Source organism: Rhinolophus sinicus, chromosome 1 (genome assembly GCF_057876585.1).
Source record: "Rhinolophus sinicus isolate RSI-liver-muscle chromosome 1, RSI-T2T, whole genome shotgun sequence".
NCBI classification, from domain to species: domain Eukaryota; kingdom Metazoa; phylum Chordata; class Mammalia; order Chiroptera; family Rhinolophidae; genus Rhinolophus; species Rhinolophus sinicus.
In genome coordinates this window covers 211207331-211227840 of record NC_142501.1, presented here as the reverse complement: position 1 = coordinate 211227840, position 20510 = coordinate 211207331, and the positions used below count along the sequence as shown (strand labels likewise).

Genomic DNA, 20510 nt, shown 5'->3' with positions numbered 1-20510 from the left:
GATTATAATCAACAAGTATGAATCATAAATTTCAGGGCAATTATCTAAAGCAGGGAATAGGAGATTTCTATGAGTCAGGTTACAAACAATCTATTGCCTACGATTAAGAAACTGATTTAAAACATGATTGTAACCAGGGGCTATGGAGTCAGAACACTAGAGAAAAGGAAACTTAGAGTTTCTAGAGTGAGAAGCCCTTTCGTTTGGCCCATGGCCGCCTAGTTCATGTTGAAAGAGCTTTAATTCTTAGCAAAATCTTCATTTCCCGGAGCTGACGTCATCTTACTCAGGGTCTATGAGGATAAGCATATTGACAACAAAACTCAAAGAATACCAAGGCTAGAGATGCAGTTCATGTAGGCCGCCTGCGAGATTGTCCCCGTGTGTCTGGTTCATTCCTACTTTCCCTGCGTCTGCTCCCTGCTGTGTGCTGAGCCCTGAACTGGTGGCACAAAGTCTTAAAGCTGGAGCTGCCGGATGCTTGTCGAGCGTCAGGTAAGAGCCCCCACCTCCCTCCTGCAAACGCACAATCCCCAGATCACATGTGGCCTGGGGGAAGGGACACGGTGGATAATAATAGTAGGTCCTACGGGATTGTCAGGAGTAGCAAAGTTGTATTAATTAGGAGAATATTAAATTAATACTAAATGAGTATTCAACTAATAAAATCTGTCAAATGCCAGGCTCAGTGCTCGGCCCCGAGTCAGTGCTCAAGCAGGGTTTGCTGTCGTCGCTGTGGCGTCCTCTTTGTTGTCATTGTTCCTGGATTTGGAGGCAGACAGAGCAGGGTTCAAATCCCAACCCCACCGCTCACTGGCTGTGTGTCCTCAGGCAAGGTGCTCGACCTCCCTGAGTATCACGTCCTCATCCGTAAAGCAGGAATTACAGTCGTTATCTGGCATTATCTATAATTACCAGCAATGATCTCATTGTTGCTGAGACCGTTAAGTTACACGTGTAAAAGTAAACATGTGAACTGCATGTGTAAGGCAAGCAGCACACGAGGGCTCACGTAAAACTCTGTTCCCGCCTCGCCTGAAACAGGAAAATCGCGGAACCCCTCAGGAAGGTTGATTACCCCTCCCTCCTCGCAGAGCTGTGTGAGAGCCCAGAGAGATAATGGGAGGAAAGTGGTTTGTAAATGCTAAAGTGCTATAAACATATTCATAACGATTATGACTAATTAAAATTTAGGGCAGCGCGGAGAGTAGCATGGTGTGAGATGACGCTCGAGCCTCCTGCCTTCAGAGGGTCTTTCAGAGACACGGAGTGAAAAACCATCTCAGGTGTGTGGCTTGGAGGGTGGAGGCTGCCGTCCAGCCAACTCCCCGGGTCCCTCCACACCTTCATCTCATTTGCACCTATCCATCCATTCAACAAACACACGTCAAGCGTCCCCTCTGCCGACAGGCCGGCACTGCCATGGGTGTGTGCTGGAGGATGGGTCTGCGCCTGCCCTCTGAGCACTGGCAGTCCATAGGTGAGGCATTTGAAAAGTGATGTATAGTAAGAAACATCCCCCCAAAGACCTCCTCTAGGAGTCACGCAACGCGTGCAGTGCCAGCCCTTTTGAAAAAGTGGGTTTTTCCTGCACCCCTGCCAGGCCCCAGACTACAAGCTCCTGGAGACCAAGGACTCTGGCTTGTCCCCTGAACGTCCCCAACACTTAGCACAGGGCCTGGCACCTGGAAGTGTGGATAGCTGAATGTTGAGTTGCACGAATACGTTACTGAAGGCTGGTCTCTGAGCAGTTAGAGACCAGGTGTGTGTCCCCCACCCAAAAGGTTATTTATTTGTCTCCCATCCATGCTGGGATCTGAGCTGGCCAGCCACCCTGAGATCTGGCAAGTTGGTGTTTCCTCTGGGTTCCCATTACCGGTTCCCTGCATTGGCCATGGGGACTGGCACTGGGTGTGCCCGCTCACAAACCTGGGCCTTCCTCTGAACGGAAAACAGGCCCCTGAATCCAGGGCAGCACAACCAACGCAGGAAATGGCACAGCACAGGGACCCTGAATGAGATCTCACATCAGCCCCCACCCTGCCACTCACTGGCAGAGAGCAACTCATCCGTCCTGGCCAGGAGATTTATTAGCAAGTCCTCTTGAAAATCACCAGGCTACGTGGGACATTGAGCAAGCCCTTGGCGTCCCCAGGCCCAGTCTCTCCATCTGGAAGAGGGACACGGTCTAGACCAGTGAGTCTCAGCCCTGGCTGTGCATGAGAACTACTGGGGGAGCTTTCCAAGCCTGTGACACCCAGGCCCCGGGCCCAGAAGCTCCGTCCACTTGGAGTAGGGCAGGGGGTGTCTGAGAACTGACACGTTGGAAGGGTCTCCAGGCATTTCTGACATGCAGCCCGGGCCCAGGTGATTCCCAAGATGGGTGTCTACCTGGCCAATTGGATGCTCTATTTGCTGCTTGCAATGGAGGTGTGATTAAATGCAGAAGGGCCACAGAGGCTGTCAGTTTCCCTCATGTGCCTTTGAGATGGGGAAACAGGGAAAGTCCATTTACCAGCAGCCAGCTAAGACGTCATCTGCTCTCTCCTTGACCTTAAAGCTTCCAGACTAGGTCCAGACCTGAGCTCCACGCCTCTCTGCAACGCCAGCCTGTAAGCCCAACGTGGGGCAGGAGCCTAGGTCATTACCGGTCACTGAAGCTGCCTGAGCCACTTGCAAAGACTTGGCTGTGGGAAGAGATTGGCTTGTTTTCATATCTCTTGCCAAAGGTGGTGTGAGCTGAAAAGGAGCCTGGCTCAGGAGCAGAGCTGCCTGGAGCTGAACTCCAGCAACACCCCTTTCTAGATGGGCTGCCTTGGGCAACGCTCAGCACCCCGTGACCCCATTTCCTCCTCTGAGAAACAAGAGGTGCTGCATTTTGGGGTGGTCGGGAGGATTCACTGAGAACAGCCGCCAGCACGTCGCACCACAGACACCAGCGATCATTATATGATTATGACTCTTATTATTGTTATAGCATTTCTTAAAGGAGAGAGAAACATTAGTGCTTCTTGTCAGTGGAAGGTGCAAAATTCTTCACTTTATCTTGTTTGGGATTATTTGTTTCTCAGAAAAGAAAGATGGCTAAACATTAAAACCCAGATATGAATGAAAAACAGAGAATCAGTTCAAAGCTCTTTGAACCCAAGATGACATGTTATCTGTCCAGGATAAGTGACATTCAGTTATTTATCAAACACCGATTAAATCCATCCTACGTGCCAGGCTCTGGGCTCGGTGTCAGAGCTCCAGCAAAGAGGAGACCGATATAACCATCCTATCCTCACAAGGCTTACAGCAGACTTAAATGGTACACAAATGCTTAATAAGAAGTAAATTAATTTCAATTATTGTAATTGCTTTGAAGAAGGCTGTGAGCGTCTATGACAGGGGGACTCTGGATGGGAAAACTTCCAAAGGAAGCAACAACTAAGCTGAGATCTGAAGGATGGGTGTTGCAGGAAGAGCATCCAGCAGGGAACATGCAAGTCCCTGAGGCAGGAGAGAACCTGGCCACTCAACGGATGGAGAGGAGGCCCAAGTCCCTGCAGGACAGCGAGCATGAGACCATGCTGGGAGGTGTGGTCAGGGGGCGACAGGAGCTGGGCATTCGCCCAGCAGGCTGGGTGGGCCTTAGCGCTTTCCTCCAAGTACAATAGGAAGCCCCTGGAGAGATTTGAATCAGGGGCGTGACCTGCCCTGGTGTTTGTTCCCTGGGGCTGCTGTTTGGAGAGTAGATTGCAGGATCACAAATGGACACAGAAGCAAAAGACCAGTTAGGAAGCCCCAAGGTGGTGAGTGTCACTGAGGAACTGAAAAAGCCAATGTCGAAATCCTCACATTCAGGTAGAATTGGGGCTGGGGGTGATGGCTGGGGAAGGAGCAGGAGAAAGGAACCAACATGGACGGAACACGCGCTGTTTGTCATTTGAATTTTCACACAAGACCTGAAAAGGGATTCTAACCCAGAGCCAGCCACCCTTCCTGCTCCATAAAGCCTGTCACTCACCCCTGCTGCAGTTGTCACGCCCGTGGGCCTCTCCTTTTGTCTGTGTGGTTGGGTTTTGGGGGTCTCCTGTCTCTGGTGGCTTTTTCTTGGAGCTTCATGATGACAGAAGGGACAGTGCAGTTTCTTTTTCAAATGTTGCCCTTTCACGACATGTCTTACCATCGGGGCCCTGGAACCGTTTTTCAGTCATCGTTTGCATGGGCCTGGCCCCGGGGCTCTCTGATGAATGACTGGCCACATCTCTTTACGCTAAGCTGACTGCACCACCTGCCCTGGGCCTCTGCGTGGCCTGTGATGGTTTCTGGATGTCAGAGGCTGGATGTCTGAGGATGACCTGTGCAAATTGAGACCTGCGGGTGATGAGGCTGAAGGACTGGGGTGCTGGGTAATGAAATGCCTTCTGGGGTTGGACACGGGCCTCGAGACTCAAGGAGGAGACCTGCTGTGCTTTCAGTAGAAACAGAGGACCTGAAACCCTCAACTTCTTTGCATTACCAGCACAAGGTCGTTATTCTTTTTTTTTTTTTTTTTTTTGAAAGACCACTGATATTTTTTTTGGTTCAACTGCCCTGCATGTTTTATTTTATTTTAGGTAGAGGTTAAAGATGTCTAGTTTTCTGACCACAGGCTTTCTGAGCTGGGCCCCACAGTAACTTCAGGAGCTCTCACTGTGCCTCGTCCCTGTCACAGGGAAAGAAGCAGCCAAGGAGAGACAGAAAGCTGGAGAGAGCTTCCTGGCTGTACGTGGGACGCTGGTCACAGCTGTGAGTGGAGCTCCTTACCCCTGGGGATGGCTGCTCACCCCTCCATCCTGGCCATCACGTCCCTTTAAACCCAAGCCACTTCAGTTTGGTTTTGTCACAGGCAAGTCAAATTGTGTGTCCAGATACATGACCTGGTGTATCTCAGTAAAATATACAGGTCTGGGTACAGCGTTTTCCGAACAGGTGAGTAAGTAGGGCCAAAGGAGTTCTCAGGAAAAAGAGAAGAGGCAACTAATGTGGACTGAGCTTCTAGAATGTTCCAGGCACTGAATTCACCACTGTACTTCCATTCCTTAATGTGAGGGAAGAGTGAATCTAGTAAGAGACACTAACTAGGCTGCAATAGAACATCTCACCTGTCAAGGTGACAGCTGTGTGGCCTCAGGGTTGGTCTGGCATCTCAGTGGTACCATCAACCACTCAGCTTCTTTCCATCCTTCAGATCCACTGTCTTCAGCTTGGTAGTTTCTTCCTGGAGATTATTGCCTCATGGTCACAAGGGGGCTGCTGCAGCTTCGGGTTTCACATCTGTGTCCTAAGTGGAAGCAGGAGGCAAACCTGTCCCAGGTGCTTCTGGCCGATTTTGTTTTGTACCTGTTCAAAGGGTGCCCATTGCCGCTCCTACCTGAGACCCCATTTCCACTTTCCCAACCTCTAGGCTGGGAAGCGACAAAGGCGAAAGTGAGTGGGAATAGCTGTAGATCAGCCAGTAACTTGTGTCTTTCTTTCCCTGGCAACGTGAGCACACGTACGGGTAAGAGGATGTGCCGTGCTGGGAATGGTGGTAACAGGATGCGAGTGGGCCTTAGTGCGAATGGGCAGGGCGGGGAAAAATGACGTTGACAGACAAACGAAGGACCTGACACGACGATGGGAGCCACCACTTAAGCACTGAAGCCAGGTAGAGGAGTGTCAGGACTAGATTCACATTTGAGAAAGATTATTCCAGCTGTTACCTGGAGGGTGGCTTGGGGACTGGCCTGGATCAAGTGAGAGGAATTGGCAGTGCCCATCCTGGGAATTGAAGATAATATTTGCAGGTGTAGAATTCAGAGTAACTACTTTTTGAGCTGCTTATTGGATCAAGAAGGAGACTGGACAGATAAAGGAGACGAAAACTCATGAGAAATCTAGAAAAATCTATCCGAGTGGGCAAATATGGCGCCTACGTCTGAGTTTTGATTGGATGGAACTGGCTTTTCTTTGCACTTCTCTGTGCATAAGCAAATTCCAGGCCACGTTAACTTAGGGACTCAGCCATGTAAAATAAGGACAAGGTTATATCCAAGGGACAGTGGGTACAAATTATTTTAACACTGTAGAACGGGACATTAAGTATTTCTAATAAGTGAAAAATGACAAGTTCCATCACCCATGTTCCTTCCTATAGGTCTGTCTTTGTAAGAGAGGCCAGAGTGTACGTATATACCTATTAAAAATACAAATTCTATAAATTTGAATAATTCGAATACAAATTAATTCAAGTGATGTATGCTTAGGACAATAAAAAAGGAAAGTAGAGAACAGATGTTCAGAAGAAAACATCAAAAACCATGAAAACAAAATCTCTGTTGCTATTTTGACCATGTCCTGTTTTATCCCTATGGGTAAATTTCTGTGCAATATTGGAAATCATAACCAATGCACAAGTCCATATACTGCTTTTTCTTTTAATTTCATCCTATAGGTATTTCCCTCATGCTAACACAGTTTTCATGAAGTTCCCCTTTCCAGGTTGTATAACGCAAAGCTCTCTTGCCCTATTGGACATCAGAGTGGCCTCCCTTTTTGCTATAATAAACAATGTGATGGTTAGCATTGTGTATAAATTTTAGTCTCCGTAGAAGACTATTTCTTGGAGGTCGAGTCTCAGAAATTGAATGACTATCTCCGAGGGAACAAACATTTTTAAAGCCATGGATACCTATTGCGGATTCAGAAATTCAAACTCATGCTAAAAGTTAAATTAAAGATAGACAGTGCAGTGAGAAAGGCCTGTGTCTTGTATTCTCTGCCTTGGCAGCCTGTGGTGTGGACATTACGTCTGTGGACGATTTGTTGCCTTATTTCTAAATCGGATCAATACGCCCAGAGTCCCAGTGTAATGAGATCCAGAGGGGCCTCGACTCATGAACGAATCCATCAATTAGTCCAGAATGTTAAGAACAGTGAAAGTGAAAATGGCCCCCATGAATCTTGATATTGAAACACAGATGAGGGCATTTGGGGGAAAAAAGCCTTTTATCTTTATCTACATTTTCTGTATCCCATAGAATTAGGAAGCTCATGGAAACTGAACAGGGGTTCATCTGTTTTATATTAATAGGAGACGCCTTTTCCACATTACGCACTAGCACACTGACCCCTCCTGCCTTTGCTCAAAATTTATTTCAAGACTAATCATTGCATGTCTGCCACGCTCCAGAAATTGTGCAAGGCGCTGGGACATTTGCAATATGGGGTGTGGCTCATCTTCAAGGAGCTATCAGCTGGTGTCTCCCTTATTTGCCCAGGCTCAGATTCTAGCTCTGCCCTTTGCCCAGGCCTCTGAGTGTCGCCTTCCTCACACCAGCCCTGTGAGGTGGGCATTATCCCCCGCGTTTTACAGGTGGGGAAACTGAGGAAGAGCAAGATTCAGTAATGAGCCCAAGGTCACAGTGGTAGTAAGTTATGAAGCCAGTGCGTTCTGTCATCATGGGTCTGTGTAAAAAGACAGGCGTGAAACCATTGCAGGAAAGAGGGTTCTTGCCTACTTGCAGGAAAGAACTCAAGAGTGAGTCAGATAATAAAGTGAAAGTGGTTTTTTGAGTCAAGATCTACTCCGAGTGAGAGACCACCTCGACTTGATGTGTGGCAGTAATTTTTGTTTGGTAGGTGTTTCACAGGGAAATGAAGGGGAGGAATAGTCTACTCATTCCAGGAAATGCGTGGGCTTTTCCGAGAATCAGGGATACACCCCTTTTTTTGTTTTTATAGGGCCCTTTTGGGAAGTGTCATGGTGCTGGTAGGTGTGTTATTTTGTATGGAAATGTATTTTAATGAGGCTGGCAGTGGCTTGGAAGTGAAGCTCACTGCCATCTTGGTCTTGGCCCATCCTGGCCGGTTTGTGCTGCATTCTGGTTTACTGGTTTTTCACCCTCGTTTTATTTCCTGTCCTTGGGTGTCCTGTGCCGTCCTATCTCAATTCTTTGAAAGTAATTTGGAGAAGCTGCTTAAAATGCTTTGTACACGGATGCTGGCTTGTTGTATTTGTCAAGTCTTATCTACTGCAGCTATAAAATCGTTCTGCACATTCCAGCTCTCTCCTGTCACTTTTGCATTCATTCATTCATTCCTTCATCCCTTCTGTCACGTATCCACTCTCCCCAAATACACACACAGTGGAGTGCTGGCGTTGGCGCCTCTTGGCTCGTGAATTCTGATGGTCAGCATCTTACCTCCTCCTCAGTGACAGCCCCTTGGTGGCTAGAAATCAGCCATAGTGAGAGTTTTTACACCACAGCAATTGGCAAACACTAAAAATCAGGTCTGTTTTTTTTCCCGAGAGCCAGTTGTTAACATTTACCGTCTCACCACTGCACCATGCCCCGCTGTGGCCTGAGAGCAGCAAGCTGCCTGCCCCTTCATCTTCTCACCTTGTGGCAGAAAACCTGTATCAGGCCGTCTGGGCAGGGGAAGCAGGCAGAGCTGGACTTTTCTCCCTGTGCTCCTGTCACTCTGAGGAAACCACAGGGCAGACGGGGTTCATTGGAACCGGGCTCAGCAAATCTCAAGAGAGGCCCGTCTCTGTGAGTGAACCCTGTGCTGGCGTTTTAAATGTGCATAAAATATCTCCTCAGTGGCCTGTCACACATTCTAGGAAGTCTCATTTTAATTCCATTCATGGATGAATTTCTGTAATGTTATGATTTATGATAAGAAATATTATTTCTTATTCATCCACTGTTTCTGGCATAGAGCTCCTAAAACATTTAGAGTTTCCTAAGTGTCCAGAGTGACCAAGGTGTCTTTTGTTCTGTTAATGAGATGATATTTGGAAAGCCCCTGGGTAACATAAGGGTGGGGACTGGTTGCCAGGGGAATAAAGAAGGTGATTGGAGGACTGAAACCTTCAGTCTCACCCCAGAGCTCGAGTTCAATGGCCAATGGCCAGTGATTTAACCAATCATGCCCATGAAATGAAACCTCCATAAAAACCCAAAAGGATGGGGTTCAAAGAACTTCCAGGTTGGTGAACCAGAATGCATCCACGAGCTGGGAGGGGACACACCCTAAACTCCATGGGGACAGAAATTCCTGTGCTCAGGACCCTTGTGGACCTCACCCTATGTACCTCTTCATCTGTACCCTTTGTACCCTGTATAATCAACTGGTAAATGTAGTAAATGTTTCTCTGAGTTCTGTGAGCCCCTCTAGCATATTAATTGAACCTGAGAGGGGGTCGTGGAAACCAACAATTTATAGCCAGTTGGTTAGGAGCATAGGTAACAACCTAGACTTGTGATCAACGTCTAAAGTGGGGGCAGTCTGGGACTGAGCCCTTAACCCATGGCACCTACGCTAGCTCCAGGTAAATGGTGTCAGACTTGAGTTAAATTGTAGGCCACAAGTATCCTCTGAGAATTGGAGAATTGTTTGGTGGTGTTGGAAGAAAACACACATTGGAATTTCCTAACAGTCTAAGCTGTCCAGTAGAGCACAGATGGTGAGCTCTCCATGAGAGGGAGTATGCAAGAAGAGTTTGAGAAAATCCATTCCAGATGCTTGAGGAAAGGGGAGTTCTGGCTTTGAGAAGGGCCAGGAAACCCCACAAGTTCTGAAAGCAGAGAGGTAGAAGAAACCATCAGCTCTGGAAACATCTAGTAGAGAAATGGACACATCATACTACTTTCACATTCAATAAACACACACACACACACACACACACACACACACACACACACACTGTGAGCAGCTTGAGAGCAGAGACTTCAGCTTCTTTCCCTCGGACACCAAAAGAGCTTCTTGCCCAGCTCTGGGCACATAGAAGGTTCTGGATGAATGCTGGCAGGGGTGAAGTAGTGAGAGCATTGGTTGGAGAACTGGGAAGCTATTCCCAGCTGAGCCAATATCGAGCTGGGTGATTACTGGGGAGACACTTTTTCTCTCTGAGGGTCTGTTTCCTCCACTAACTATACAAGGATGTATTTTAGGTGACTTCTGAGAATAACTAGTATTCTAACTCAAACACTGTAATTCACACCAAACCTGTTTATGACATAATGTAAACTGTAAACAGACAGCACTGGAAATATAAAAATTAGTGGCCAGATGGAACAGACCGAGTCGATTCTTCAATTTTGAAGGTTTTTGTTTAGAAAAAGAAAGTCATGAATTTTGCATTTGATTTCCTTTACCTGCAAAAAATGCTGAATATTCCTTGAGGAAATAAGTTGGAACTGGGTTGTGTTCAATGAGAATCACATTATGTTGACCCAGGTTTAATCTCCTTTGCGGGCACTTGTCCTGTTCAGCAGCAGTTTCTCACCTGGTTGGGCAGGTGCACGTGTTCTTCTGTGGGCCCTGGAGTCTGATGGGTCTCCTTTAAAGTCCCAGTGGCACCACTTCCGGGATGGGGGGCCTCAGGGAGATTTATCCCTAAGCCTCCATGTCCTCCTCTGTAAATGGGGAAAACAATGAGCACGCATTATGGGGGGCTCTGAGGATCCATGGTGGTGACACCTGTCAAGGACTCAGGGTGGTGGCCGACACACAGTAGGTGTGGTCCAGGGTTGCTGTCTTTGTGACTCTCGGATTGTATCGCCCCTGCTCGTCCTTCCACCTGGAGCACTGGGTCCCCTGTGGCAGGCGTTCTCACACAACCCCCCCCCCCCAATCTCCTCAGACTTCCTTCTTCACAATCCTGGTTGCCTGGGATCCTGTCCTGCAAGGTTCTGAGAGCACAGACTGCATTTACGCAAATCCCCAGCACTCTGCCCAGTGAGCTGCAGGGAGCCGGCACCTGCTTAATTGACTGAGCTGGACTTCCCGTTCCAATGAGAGACGCATGAAAAGGGAAAGTATTTCTGGCCCAGGAACAGCTCCTGATGAAGTAAGTGTTGGTGGGATGGAAGTTCCTAGCCCCCAAACGCCAAAGAGGATGAAACTAAAGCAATAACCCACTGAATGTGCTGGCTGGTACGGGGGGCACTTGCCATCAATTGCTCACTCATTCGTTCCACCGCTAGACACCTAACACTGCTTCTGTGACCATGGCAACTGTGCTCAGTGTGCAAGGAGTTCACATGGCCACCGTGTGACGTGGAAGGGTTTAAATTTTTCAAGAGAGGAGATGAGAGATGTGGGCAGGGCTAGACGTTACAGGGTCTTGGAAGTCTTGCTAAGGAGCTTGACTTTAACCTAAAAGCAGAGAACGACGGAGTGCACGCAAGGGAGTGATGCAATCAGCTTTCTGGTAATTCTAGCTGCTGTGTGGAGAGTGGATTGGGGCGGGGCCAGCCTGGAAGCAGGAAGCTGCCCCAGTGGTCCAGGTAAGAGAGATGGTGGGGGTCTGGGATGGGGAACGGCCATACAGAGGAGATAGGAAGACAGAGCAGAGAATACGAGTTCTGTACTTTCCAGGCATTTTTAATCAGATCAGCACTGCTTTGATTTACAGATAAGAGTGAGAGAAATGGAAGTGACAAAGAGGTCCCCGAGTATGACCTTCGCATTTCCTCTATACATCCTGGCAGAAGATGCATGACCTTTGGGGTCCAGTGAATGGTGTCAAGGATAGTCATGTCTGTGCTGGCCTTTCCTGTCAGCATATTCTCTCATCCAGGAGCTCTTGTCTTCACCGAGGTCTAGAACTAAGTAGGGCACAGACGAGTGTCCCCATTTTTGCCCTCATTTTCTGATGCCCAAGGGTTTCCCCCTCCCCATCATGTGGTTCTCCACCATTATCTGTTCACACATTTCCTTCCCCCACTGGACTGTGAAGTGAGGCTGCAGCTGAGTCCTGTCCCACTCCCTGGGGCTGTGAATGCCTGCCGCAATTTTATAGAATCATCGAGTCACAGGGTTGGGAATCATCGAGTCACAGGGTTGGGAAAGAAAGGTCACAGGTTCCCCCAAATGCAGGGGTCCCCCCTGATAGCCCCACATCTGCAGGCAGTGAGCTCATTGCTTCCTCCAAGAAGTCATCATGATGTCTCAGTAGGGTGCCTTTCATGCTTCTTTCTCTGACTCTCCACGGGAGGCCACTGTTATTTCTGGGAAGCCAGCATTTCATTCTGTGTGGTGTTACTGTTTACCTGTCGGTGTCACTCCCTCAACTGTGAGGCCCTTGAGGACAAAATGCCTGTGTTTTATTCATTTCAACATTCTCCATAACCTGGAGCACAGCACTTAGTAGGTACTTGCACAGTGCTTAGTAGGTACTTAACAATGAGCAAATAAGTGAATGAAGGAGCAAACAAATGAATGAGTGAGTGTGTGAGTGAATGGCTAGCTCTCACTGTTCAAAGTTCTTCTTTACCCTCAGCTGAAAGATGCCTCCTGCTAACCACCACTTTCTGAGCTGAAGTCCACTCATTGACTCCACACAGGCTCACACTATCCTCTTCCTCATGGTGGCTTCTCACATGCTGGAACTACAGTGGTCTGCTTCCTGTTCTCCAAACATTCCAAACTGTTCATCCAAGCTTGTTCCCACTTAAGCCTTCTGCACGTCTCCCCCTTATACCTAGGACACTTGACTTCCATTTCTTTCTGTGCTGGATTTTTCTTGTCATTTGGGTCTTAGCTCAAATATCACCTCCTCAAAAGAGGCCATTGCTAACCAGTCAATCTAGAGTAACCTCCCCTTGCTCCTTCACCACTTTATCTTTCTCTGCGGAATCCTGGGTGATTTCTTCAGATCTGTCTTCCAGTTCATGTAAACTCTCTTCATCTGCATCTAACCTATTGTTTAGCCTGTCCATTGAGGTCTTACAATAGTTAGTCTATTTTTCAGTTACAGAATAGATACATGAATATTGTTAGCATTCTTATTTTAAAGTCTTTTTAGAATTTCTGTTACATGTAATCCCCTTGTAGTGATTTCTCTATTTATTATCTCTGCTGACCATCTCTCAGGAGTTGAGTATATTTGTACTGTTATAATATTTAAAATGTAACTTTATCAGGAATTATCATCTGTGAGTGACTCACATGGGTCATAGAGGTGAGCCCTCTATGAAAGAGTTGTTACGCTAATGTCTTGATAAATGCAAGACCGATACAAGGATGTGGGCACCAGCCTCGTGCATGATGTAGGCAAGGGATGACGATTTCTGTGTTTGGTATCACTCACCTGATTCCAGTAAAAATGAATTGACTTCTTTTGCGTTGTTCTCAGACTGAACATCGCCCAATGCAGCAGCGGAACTCAGATATGAGGTACTTCATGCATGAGCTTAATGCATAAGAATTACCCAGATTCATGCATGAACATTGAGTTTATTGAAAACACAGATTTCTGAGATTGACCTCCTGGGTACTGATTCCATAAATCTGGGAATGAGCCCAGGAATCTGAATTCCTAAGTTCTCCAAGTGATTCTGATATAGAGTAAAGTTTGGGTAACAATGGTACGATAAGCACTGAGGATTAAAATTAGATTTATTTTTGTCTTGTTTATGTCCTTCAAATAAAAGGATTGAAAGCAGCTTACAAGATATATGTAAATACAGTTTTGAAAACTAGACTTAAAAAACACCTACACAAACAAATAAACGAAGTGAGATCTGACTTTATTTACTCAATATCGGGGCGCATGGGGTGATGTAGTGGTTGGCATCCTCGCCAACATCCTTATCACGGACGTGGCCATGAGCTGTGTGTGAGCCATTGTTTTCCATCTCTGGAGACCCTCAGCATTGCTCCAAAGCCCAACTTGGTGAAATCAGTTATGGGGGTGACAGTGCAACTGCAAAGGGATGCTGCTCTCTGTTTAGGGTTTTAATATTTCTGGGGTCCCCTTCTGTACACTGTCAGATTGTGCAATACATTTACTGATCTAGCAGAACCCATGAAGGCTCCTCCTGGCAAACTGCTTTGCTAAGCCACTCCCAGCCCAAGTACTCTCACACCTCTTGGCTTCTGCCCAAGCTGTTTCTGCCCAGAAAACTCCTTTTCATCTGTAAGACTCCATTCAGATATCTCCATCTTCAGGCAGTCTTCCACCTCCACCTCCTTCATTGTTTTCCTTCCTTACAGTCTTCATTAATTGAGCCCTTACCATGTTCTGGCACTGCACTGGAGCCTCCTTATTTCCCTCCATCCTAGCACCTGCGACACTGCACAGCTTCCCAGCCTCATCCTCTGCCCTGCTGTCTACACAGCTTCTCTGCTCGCTACACACTGGCTTTTGTGCTCCTAACCCCTCTCTGCAGGACCTTTGCGCAGGCTGCATCCATTCACTGGCAAGGGCCTCCCCCCACACACTCCTGCTACCCTCGCCTTGATTGTTACTTCCTGGACCCCTGCAGTTGTCTCACTCTGCCCTCCTTCTTCACAGTTACACCCAAGACATGACATGTACTTTGTGATTCCTAGATTATCCTGCCTCCTCAATCACACTGTAATCTCACAAGGACACACACTGTAACCCCAGTGCCTAGCACTGAACCTGACATATAGGAGGTGCCCGATAGCTTTTGTTGAATGGATAACTGAAAATACACATCCCTGAGAACCTCAAGCACTCTCTTCCTTTGGATCAGTTGTTCTTAGCCTTCTTTTGGCCATTGGCCCTCTGAGAGCCTCATACAAGCTAGAAACCCTCTCTGCACAAATATACACGAATGCTTCTTCACATAAAATTTCCATACTGTCTCAGCGTTCAAAAGCACCCAAAATAAAGGGAACATTGTCTATGAATTCTAAGCTGAGATTCTTTTCTAGAGAGAGCAGCTGATAAATGGGACGTAGCTATCAGATTTAAGCCCACCGCATTTAGAGATGACAGAGGGCCTCCCACATCCCAAAGCTCTGTGCGATGGATGGCTTCATGGAGAGACCACACTGCTTGGTATGTGCCCTTTAAGAACTCACCTCCTTGCTTTTGTTGTTGCAGGAAAGAAGACAGCACAGAGGCGAGCCCATCCAGCTGGAACATGTTTACATCCCTCCCAAATGAGCCACGGAACAGAGGTGGCCCCACGATTTGCGATCCCTTCCAGGAAGCTGAGTTACCAGCCAAATGACCATCTTTCTATCTTAAGTCATTCATGGGGACGTCTCTACGCTAACACCAACTGCGCGGCCCGAGAGATGGCTGTAGACTGTCAGAAGCCTGTGTGTACTGGCATGAGGTGGCGGAAGGAACCCGGGGCTGGAGTCGCAAGGCCCTGGCTGGCTCCGTCACTCCTCAGCTGTGGCACTTTGCACACATTACTCACGTTCTTGAACTTCCACTTCTGCACCTGTTTGAGGGTCCTAACGCCTACTTGACAGTTTTGTTCTGACAACGCAATGAGCTCAGGGCTGCAGAAGTGCCCCGGACACTGTCAGGTGCTTCCCACATGTCTGGGATCGCTGTTGCTTGTAAAGTGTGAATCCATCGTCTCTCTTTCACGATATCGACCGTCGCTCAGGAGCACACTCTACCAGAAGGACCCATTACACGTACTGTACTCGTAGCTGCCGCCCAGGAGGGGTAATGTGAGGCATGGCAGGATAATGGTTTTAAAAATCTTAGCAGCCGTCTTGATATTGTAGAGCCTGTCTGCCCATGGGACAGAGCTCAGAGAGTTTCTAGACCACAGCAGGTACACAGGTGGTCCTTGGGTACAAACGTGTTGTTGGGCTTACTTTTTTAAAAATCGTAAAACACGCATAACGTCAAATTTACCATCTTAATCATTTTTAAATGCCCAGGTCAGTGGCATTAAGTATATTCACATTTCTGTGCAACCAGCACCACCATCCATCTCCCTGGCTTCACTCCAAGGCTGTTCTCTGTTGCTGGATGTGAGTTGCCTCTGTATCTGGGCCCTGCCTGTTCTTCTGCCAACCCCGGGTGGCGTGCTTCTCCTGGGCCCCTGACCATTGCTCTCCACTGGTATTTCTGCCTACTTGTGGTGCTTCTGTTACCACCGCCCTGTCCAGAGTCCTCAAGGGAGACCTCGGAGCCACTTTCAGGCCAGTGAGGCATCCCTGGGGGAGGCCGGGTGTGGCCCTTGGCAGAGCCCTGCAGCTTTACCTTCAGGCTTTGGATGAAATGTAAATGTGACTGGAAAAGCACTTTGTAAACTCTTACGTTCTGCATAAATATACTGGATTTGACTTTCATAGGCTAGAGAGCTGAGAGACCAGCTGGTATGGGAGAGAGAGATTAGGGTCTAAACCAGAATCACTGGGCTGAAGTTAGGCTGTGCAACTTCTTAGCTCTGACACCATGGGCAAGTCGCTTCCCCTCCTCAGTTTACTCACCTGGTAAAGGGGTAATAAAATACCTGCCTCAGCACCTGCTGTGAGCATTAACGGTAAACTGACTGGGAAAGCCTCCGCAGACTGCAGTGCTATGCATATGCTTTATCCATGTCCCCGATTCAATGCATATCTATTATGCACCTACTGTGTGTCGTTCTGAACAAGGTGGTCTGTCTTATGACAATTTGGAAAAGGACTCAGGCTAAGGAAGAAAAGAATTGCCTGTCAGATGGTTGTACTGCGCACTCATAGGTTATGATTAGCAACAGCCCGCGAGTTGGCATGGCAACATTTCCCCACGAACTGCCAGGCAGTGTTCTTAAAATAGGTTTGCCAGAGGTGCGACAGGCTGACACACAGGCAGTGTGGTCTGACGCTTCTGCAGCCCAAGGTGGGCAGCACCACCCCGCGTGCTCACTCAGAGTGGTCAAGCCACTGCCCTTCCCAAGCAGGCCAGTGGCACGGTCATTAAGACAACAGATCCAGAAGCATCTTTCATTAAAGCTGGAGACTTTGGCTAGGATAAACACCCCGGCCTTTCCCCATTTTACAGGTGGGGAAACTGACGCCCAGAGAGGTTAAGTGGCTCACGCACAGTCACACAGTCTCTTGATGGCAGTTGGGACTGAATCTGGTTCTGATATCATTCATGGAGGGTTCTGCCACCGAACCACAAGGCACACTCTTCTGATTTGGCATTCTAGATCTGGGTCTGATACAATTCATTTTCTAATAGGTTACAATCCACATGGCATCACTTAGCAACAGGAATTAGATCAAGGAATCCTCTCCATGCCCCCATTTCCCCCTGGGAAGCCCTGAGTCCCAAGCTATCAGGGAGACTCCCCTCGTTCTTGGCATGGCTGAGATGACTGCGGTTTCCGTCCAGCCCTCCACAGCCTCCAGTACCCTAGTTTCCCAGTGTCAAATTCGGCAGCCAAGCTGATCAACAGCTTACCAATTGCTTTGCGATGAGATTCCTGGATGAGTTCAGTTACCCATCATCGCAGAGGAGTGGGAACCCAAATCCTTTAAAAGATGGGTTCCTGTCTTACTATCTGTGTTACTCAGCACTGTCGTGAATAAACTTCACAAACTGGAGGGGGTGGTGCTTTTTACCTTCAGGCTGGTGCGCTTCTGCTAAGAGATCACAGCTCTTGTTTAATTCCAGGGTGAAATTCCAGGTCTGGAATGCAAAACTTCTTGAGAACTCAGTCAACTTCTGAGAACAGGGTGCTAGACATTTCTGACATGGTTTAGATAGTCAACCTTTTTTTTCTCTATTCAGACAGTGCCTTGCAGGGGAAGGGGCTCTGGGCTGGGGGGAGCAGTGGGGGTGTGTGTGTAGCATGAGCTCTGCCACTCTCCCCTCTAGGCCATTTGTAGGCTGTAAAGGTTGCACTCTGTCCTAGTGGTGATTTTTCACTCTGTTTGCACATTGCACTCACCTGCAGAGCTCTTTAGAAAACCAAAGCCAGGAGGTGGCTGGTCAGCTCAGTTGGTTAGAGTGCGAACTCTTAACAACAAGGTTGCCGGTTCGATCCCCACATGGGCCACTGTGAGCTGCGCCCTCCACAACTAGATTGAAATAACTGTGTGACTTGGAGCTGATGGGTCCTGGAAAAACACTTAAATAATAAATAAAAGTTTAAAAAATATATTAAAAAAAAAACCAACCAAAGCCAGGCCCCACTCCAGGCCCCTTAAATCAGGTTGTCTTGGGTGGGGCCCAGGCAAGGGGGCTTTAAAAGCCCCCCAGTCATTCTAATGGGCATCCAGGTGGTGAACCCTCACACTATAGTCTCACAGCGCTTTCCAGCTCTCCCACCCCCTGTGTTAATTGAATTCTCAGATGCTGCGGTGCGGTCCTTCCACGTTGGACTCACGTTTGTTTTTGTTCCTCCTGGGAAAGAAATGTGTATTCAGGAGTGGCACGAGGAAACTTCTCATCTTTGAAATATTTTTGATCATGAATCGGCTTTGTAAACTCTCCTTCAGAGGCCCTTTTAAGCAGCTAATGGTCCTTATGAAAACGAAATGCATGATACGCTGTGGGACTCAGCTGCACTGTGCCAGGACCTGGATGCCGAGCTCGTGGTGGCTGATCTCAGGGCAGTGACACGAAAGTCACTGGGCCATGTAATAGGCACATGAAGTGGACATCTTGGGTTCAGCTGCATGCATCCTCAAATCTTTCAGAAACAGATATTCTAAGTCCACTATGATACATACATTTATCAGTGTGTAAGCACATAGAAGCAGATTTCTATTTGGCATTTGCAGCAATGGCCAACCATGTTCCTACCTGGCTTTGAAACAAATTCTTTGGAAAGTCCCTGGTGGCTTCAGGAGGCAGAGGAGGAGGGAGAAACCCCTGGGGTTTGTTGATGTATTTAGTCCTCTTTCATGTGTTATGAGAATTTCTAGAAAAAGATGGTGCATGCCTGGGACCTAAAACTGCTTTTTAGAAGTCAGTGGGCTTAGGATGGAAGGATTGGGCTTTCTTTATCCCGTTTGATTTTCCCCTAAATCCTACTCCTGTTTCAGCAAGCACTGCTGCCATCCAAATCTGACTTCTGCATCCTTGGCGTAAATGTATTACACAGAGTCATGGAAAGACTAATGGGAGAAGTGACACCATCAACATCAGGTTTGCTCCAACACCATTTTTTTTTTTTTGGTCTTTGAAAAACGTCATCAGGCTATACCCCAAGGTAGACAGATGACACCTTTATACGATGATAAAACAAGGGAAGAGAAAGACAAAAGAATAGGATGGTTCAAAATGGTTGAACACTTGCTATAAACTTGGTATCAGTATTTTCTTTTTAAAGTAATATAATACAGTGTTTGTCAATGTGTCATTAAAAGTCATTGGGGCAATAAATATCTACACAGCAATGTTATAGCTATTAACCATTAGACTTTTCACTGGGGTGAGGATGAGTTCTGCCTCTAACAGAGAGTGGAAGATGAGTTATGGGTCAGTTTACAGTGGGTTTGAACTATGACTCTGCCACCAGCTGGTTGTGCTCACGTGGAACAGCACACTCACCTGTCTTAGTCTCAGTGTCCTCTATGGAAAGGTCAGGGAAGGCGTGGACATTAATGAGATAGCGTGTTTCATAAAGCACTCAGCACATATTAGTGCTCTGTGATGTTGGGAACCCCCCCCCCAACTCTTTGAAAATGCCCAGGTGCATTTCAGTGCCATGGTGGGGCATGCGCCAGCGACCTGAGTTGGTGATAAGTAAGACGGTCTCCCAAAGTTCAGGTTTGCACAACCAACATTTGATGGAGAGGTGGGGAAGGGACTTGGGTGTCACTGGCAAAGGTGATGGATAAGGCTTGCGAGTTCCCTTTGGCAGAACCTCCCTGGTCTCCTCCCTCTTTTAGGTTGAAGCCTGGACAGATGTCACATGAAAGCTGTAAAGCACAGACATCAGTTTGGAAACTATGTATGTTCCCACTGGATCCCAAATGCACAATAACTCTACACCTTGCTATTGTATGAATCTAAAAGGACTCCTATATCATATGTCTCCATTGATCAACACGAGGGGCAGAATGTTCGCGGTGGAGTTCGGCCCCTCCCCTCACTTAGAAGTCCTGGTTCCCGTGGGAGGGATGTGGCCACTTGAGCGGACCCCCTTCCTTTTGCATGTTCTTCAGCAGGACCCTTCCTTGGGTGCTGGAACAGGGGCTGTCACCCAAACCCTGCTTACAGTGAAATGAGCAATCTGTCCTTGGAGGCACTCATCAGCTTCCCAGCCATGTTGACTGGGCTTAGTACTCCTTCTGGGGTTTCAAGATGTGTAGCGATTGCTCAGTCTCATGTAAAACAGACTGACATTTTCTCTTGTTACCAAGATGTATTTTTCTATGTTAGTTAAATGTGTAATTTTGTAGATTAAAATGTATGCTTTTTATCACAAAGTTTTTTTTTCCTCTTTTGAATGTTTAACCTACTGATGGTTCGTGACAACGTGTTGTAGACCCTGGCACAATACAAAAAGGCAACAAATCCAAGACTCCTGATTTTTGGTGGGGAATAAATGATCTTTTCAGAAGTCAATCCATTGTACAAATAACGAAGTGATTTCCTGTATGATCCATTATATGCCTGCATTAGTTTACCATTGTTGCCGGAACAAATTATTTACTATGAACCTAGGGCCTTAAAGCAACACATGTATTGTATCACCTTACAGTTCTGGAAGTCCAGAATGGCTCTCACTAGGCTAAAAGCAGGGTGTTGGTAAGACTGCATTCATTTTTCC

The 20510-nt window shown here is 47.4% G+C and overlaps 1 protein-coding gene across 3 annotated transcripts in view; it reads left to right on the top strand.

Moving 5' to 3' along the window:
* Positions 1–20166, top strand: part of C1H4orf50 (chromosome 1 C4orf50 homolog) — a 100816-nt gene extending 80650 nt beyond the window's left edge. For 2 of the 3 annotated variants that reach the window (XM_088792959.1, XM_088792963.1), the window contains one exon: positions 14873–20166. In XM_088792959.1, the coding sequence (XP_088649085.1) occupies positions 14873–15002 (130 nt within the window). In that variant the 3' untranslated portion in view covers positions 15003–20166. Of the gene's footprint in view, positions 1–4699; positions 4868–14872 lie in introns of those variants that run through there. The other variant, XM_088792956.1, reaches the window with a different exon arrangement.
* Positions 20167–20510: the final 344 nt, after the last annotated feature.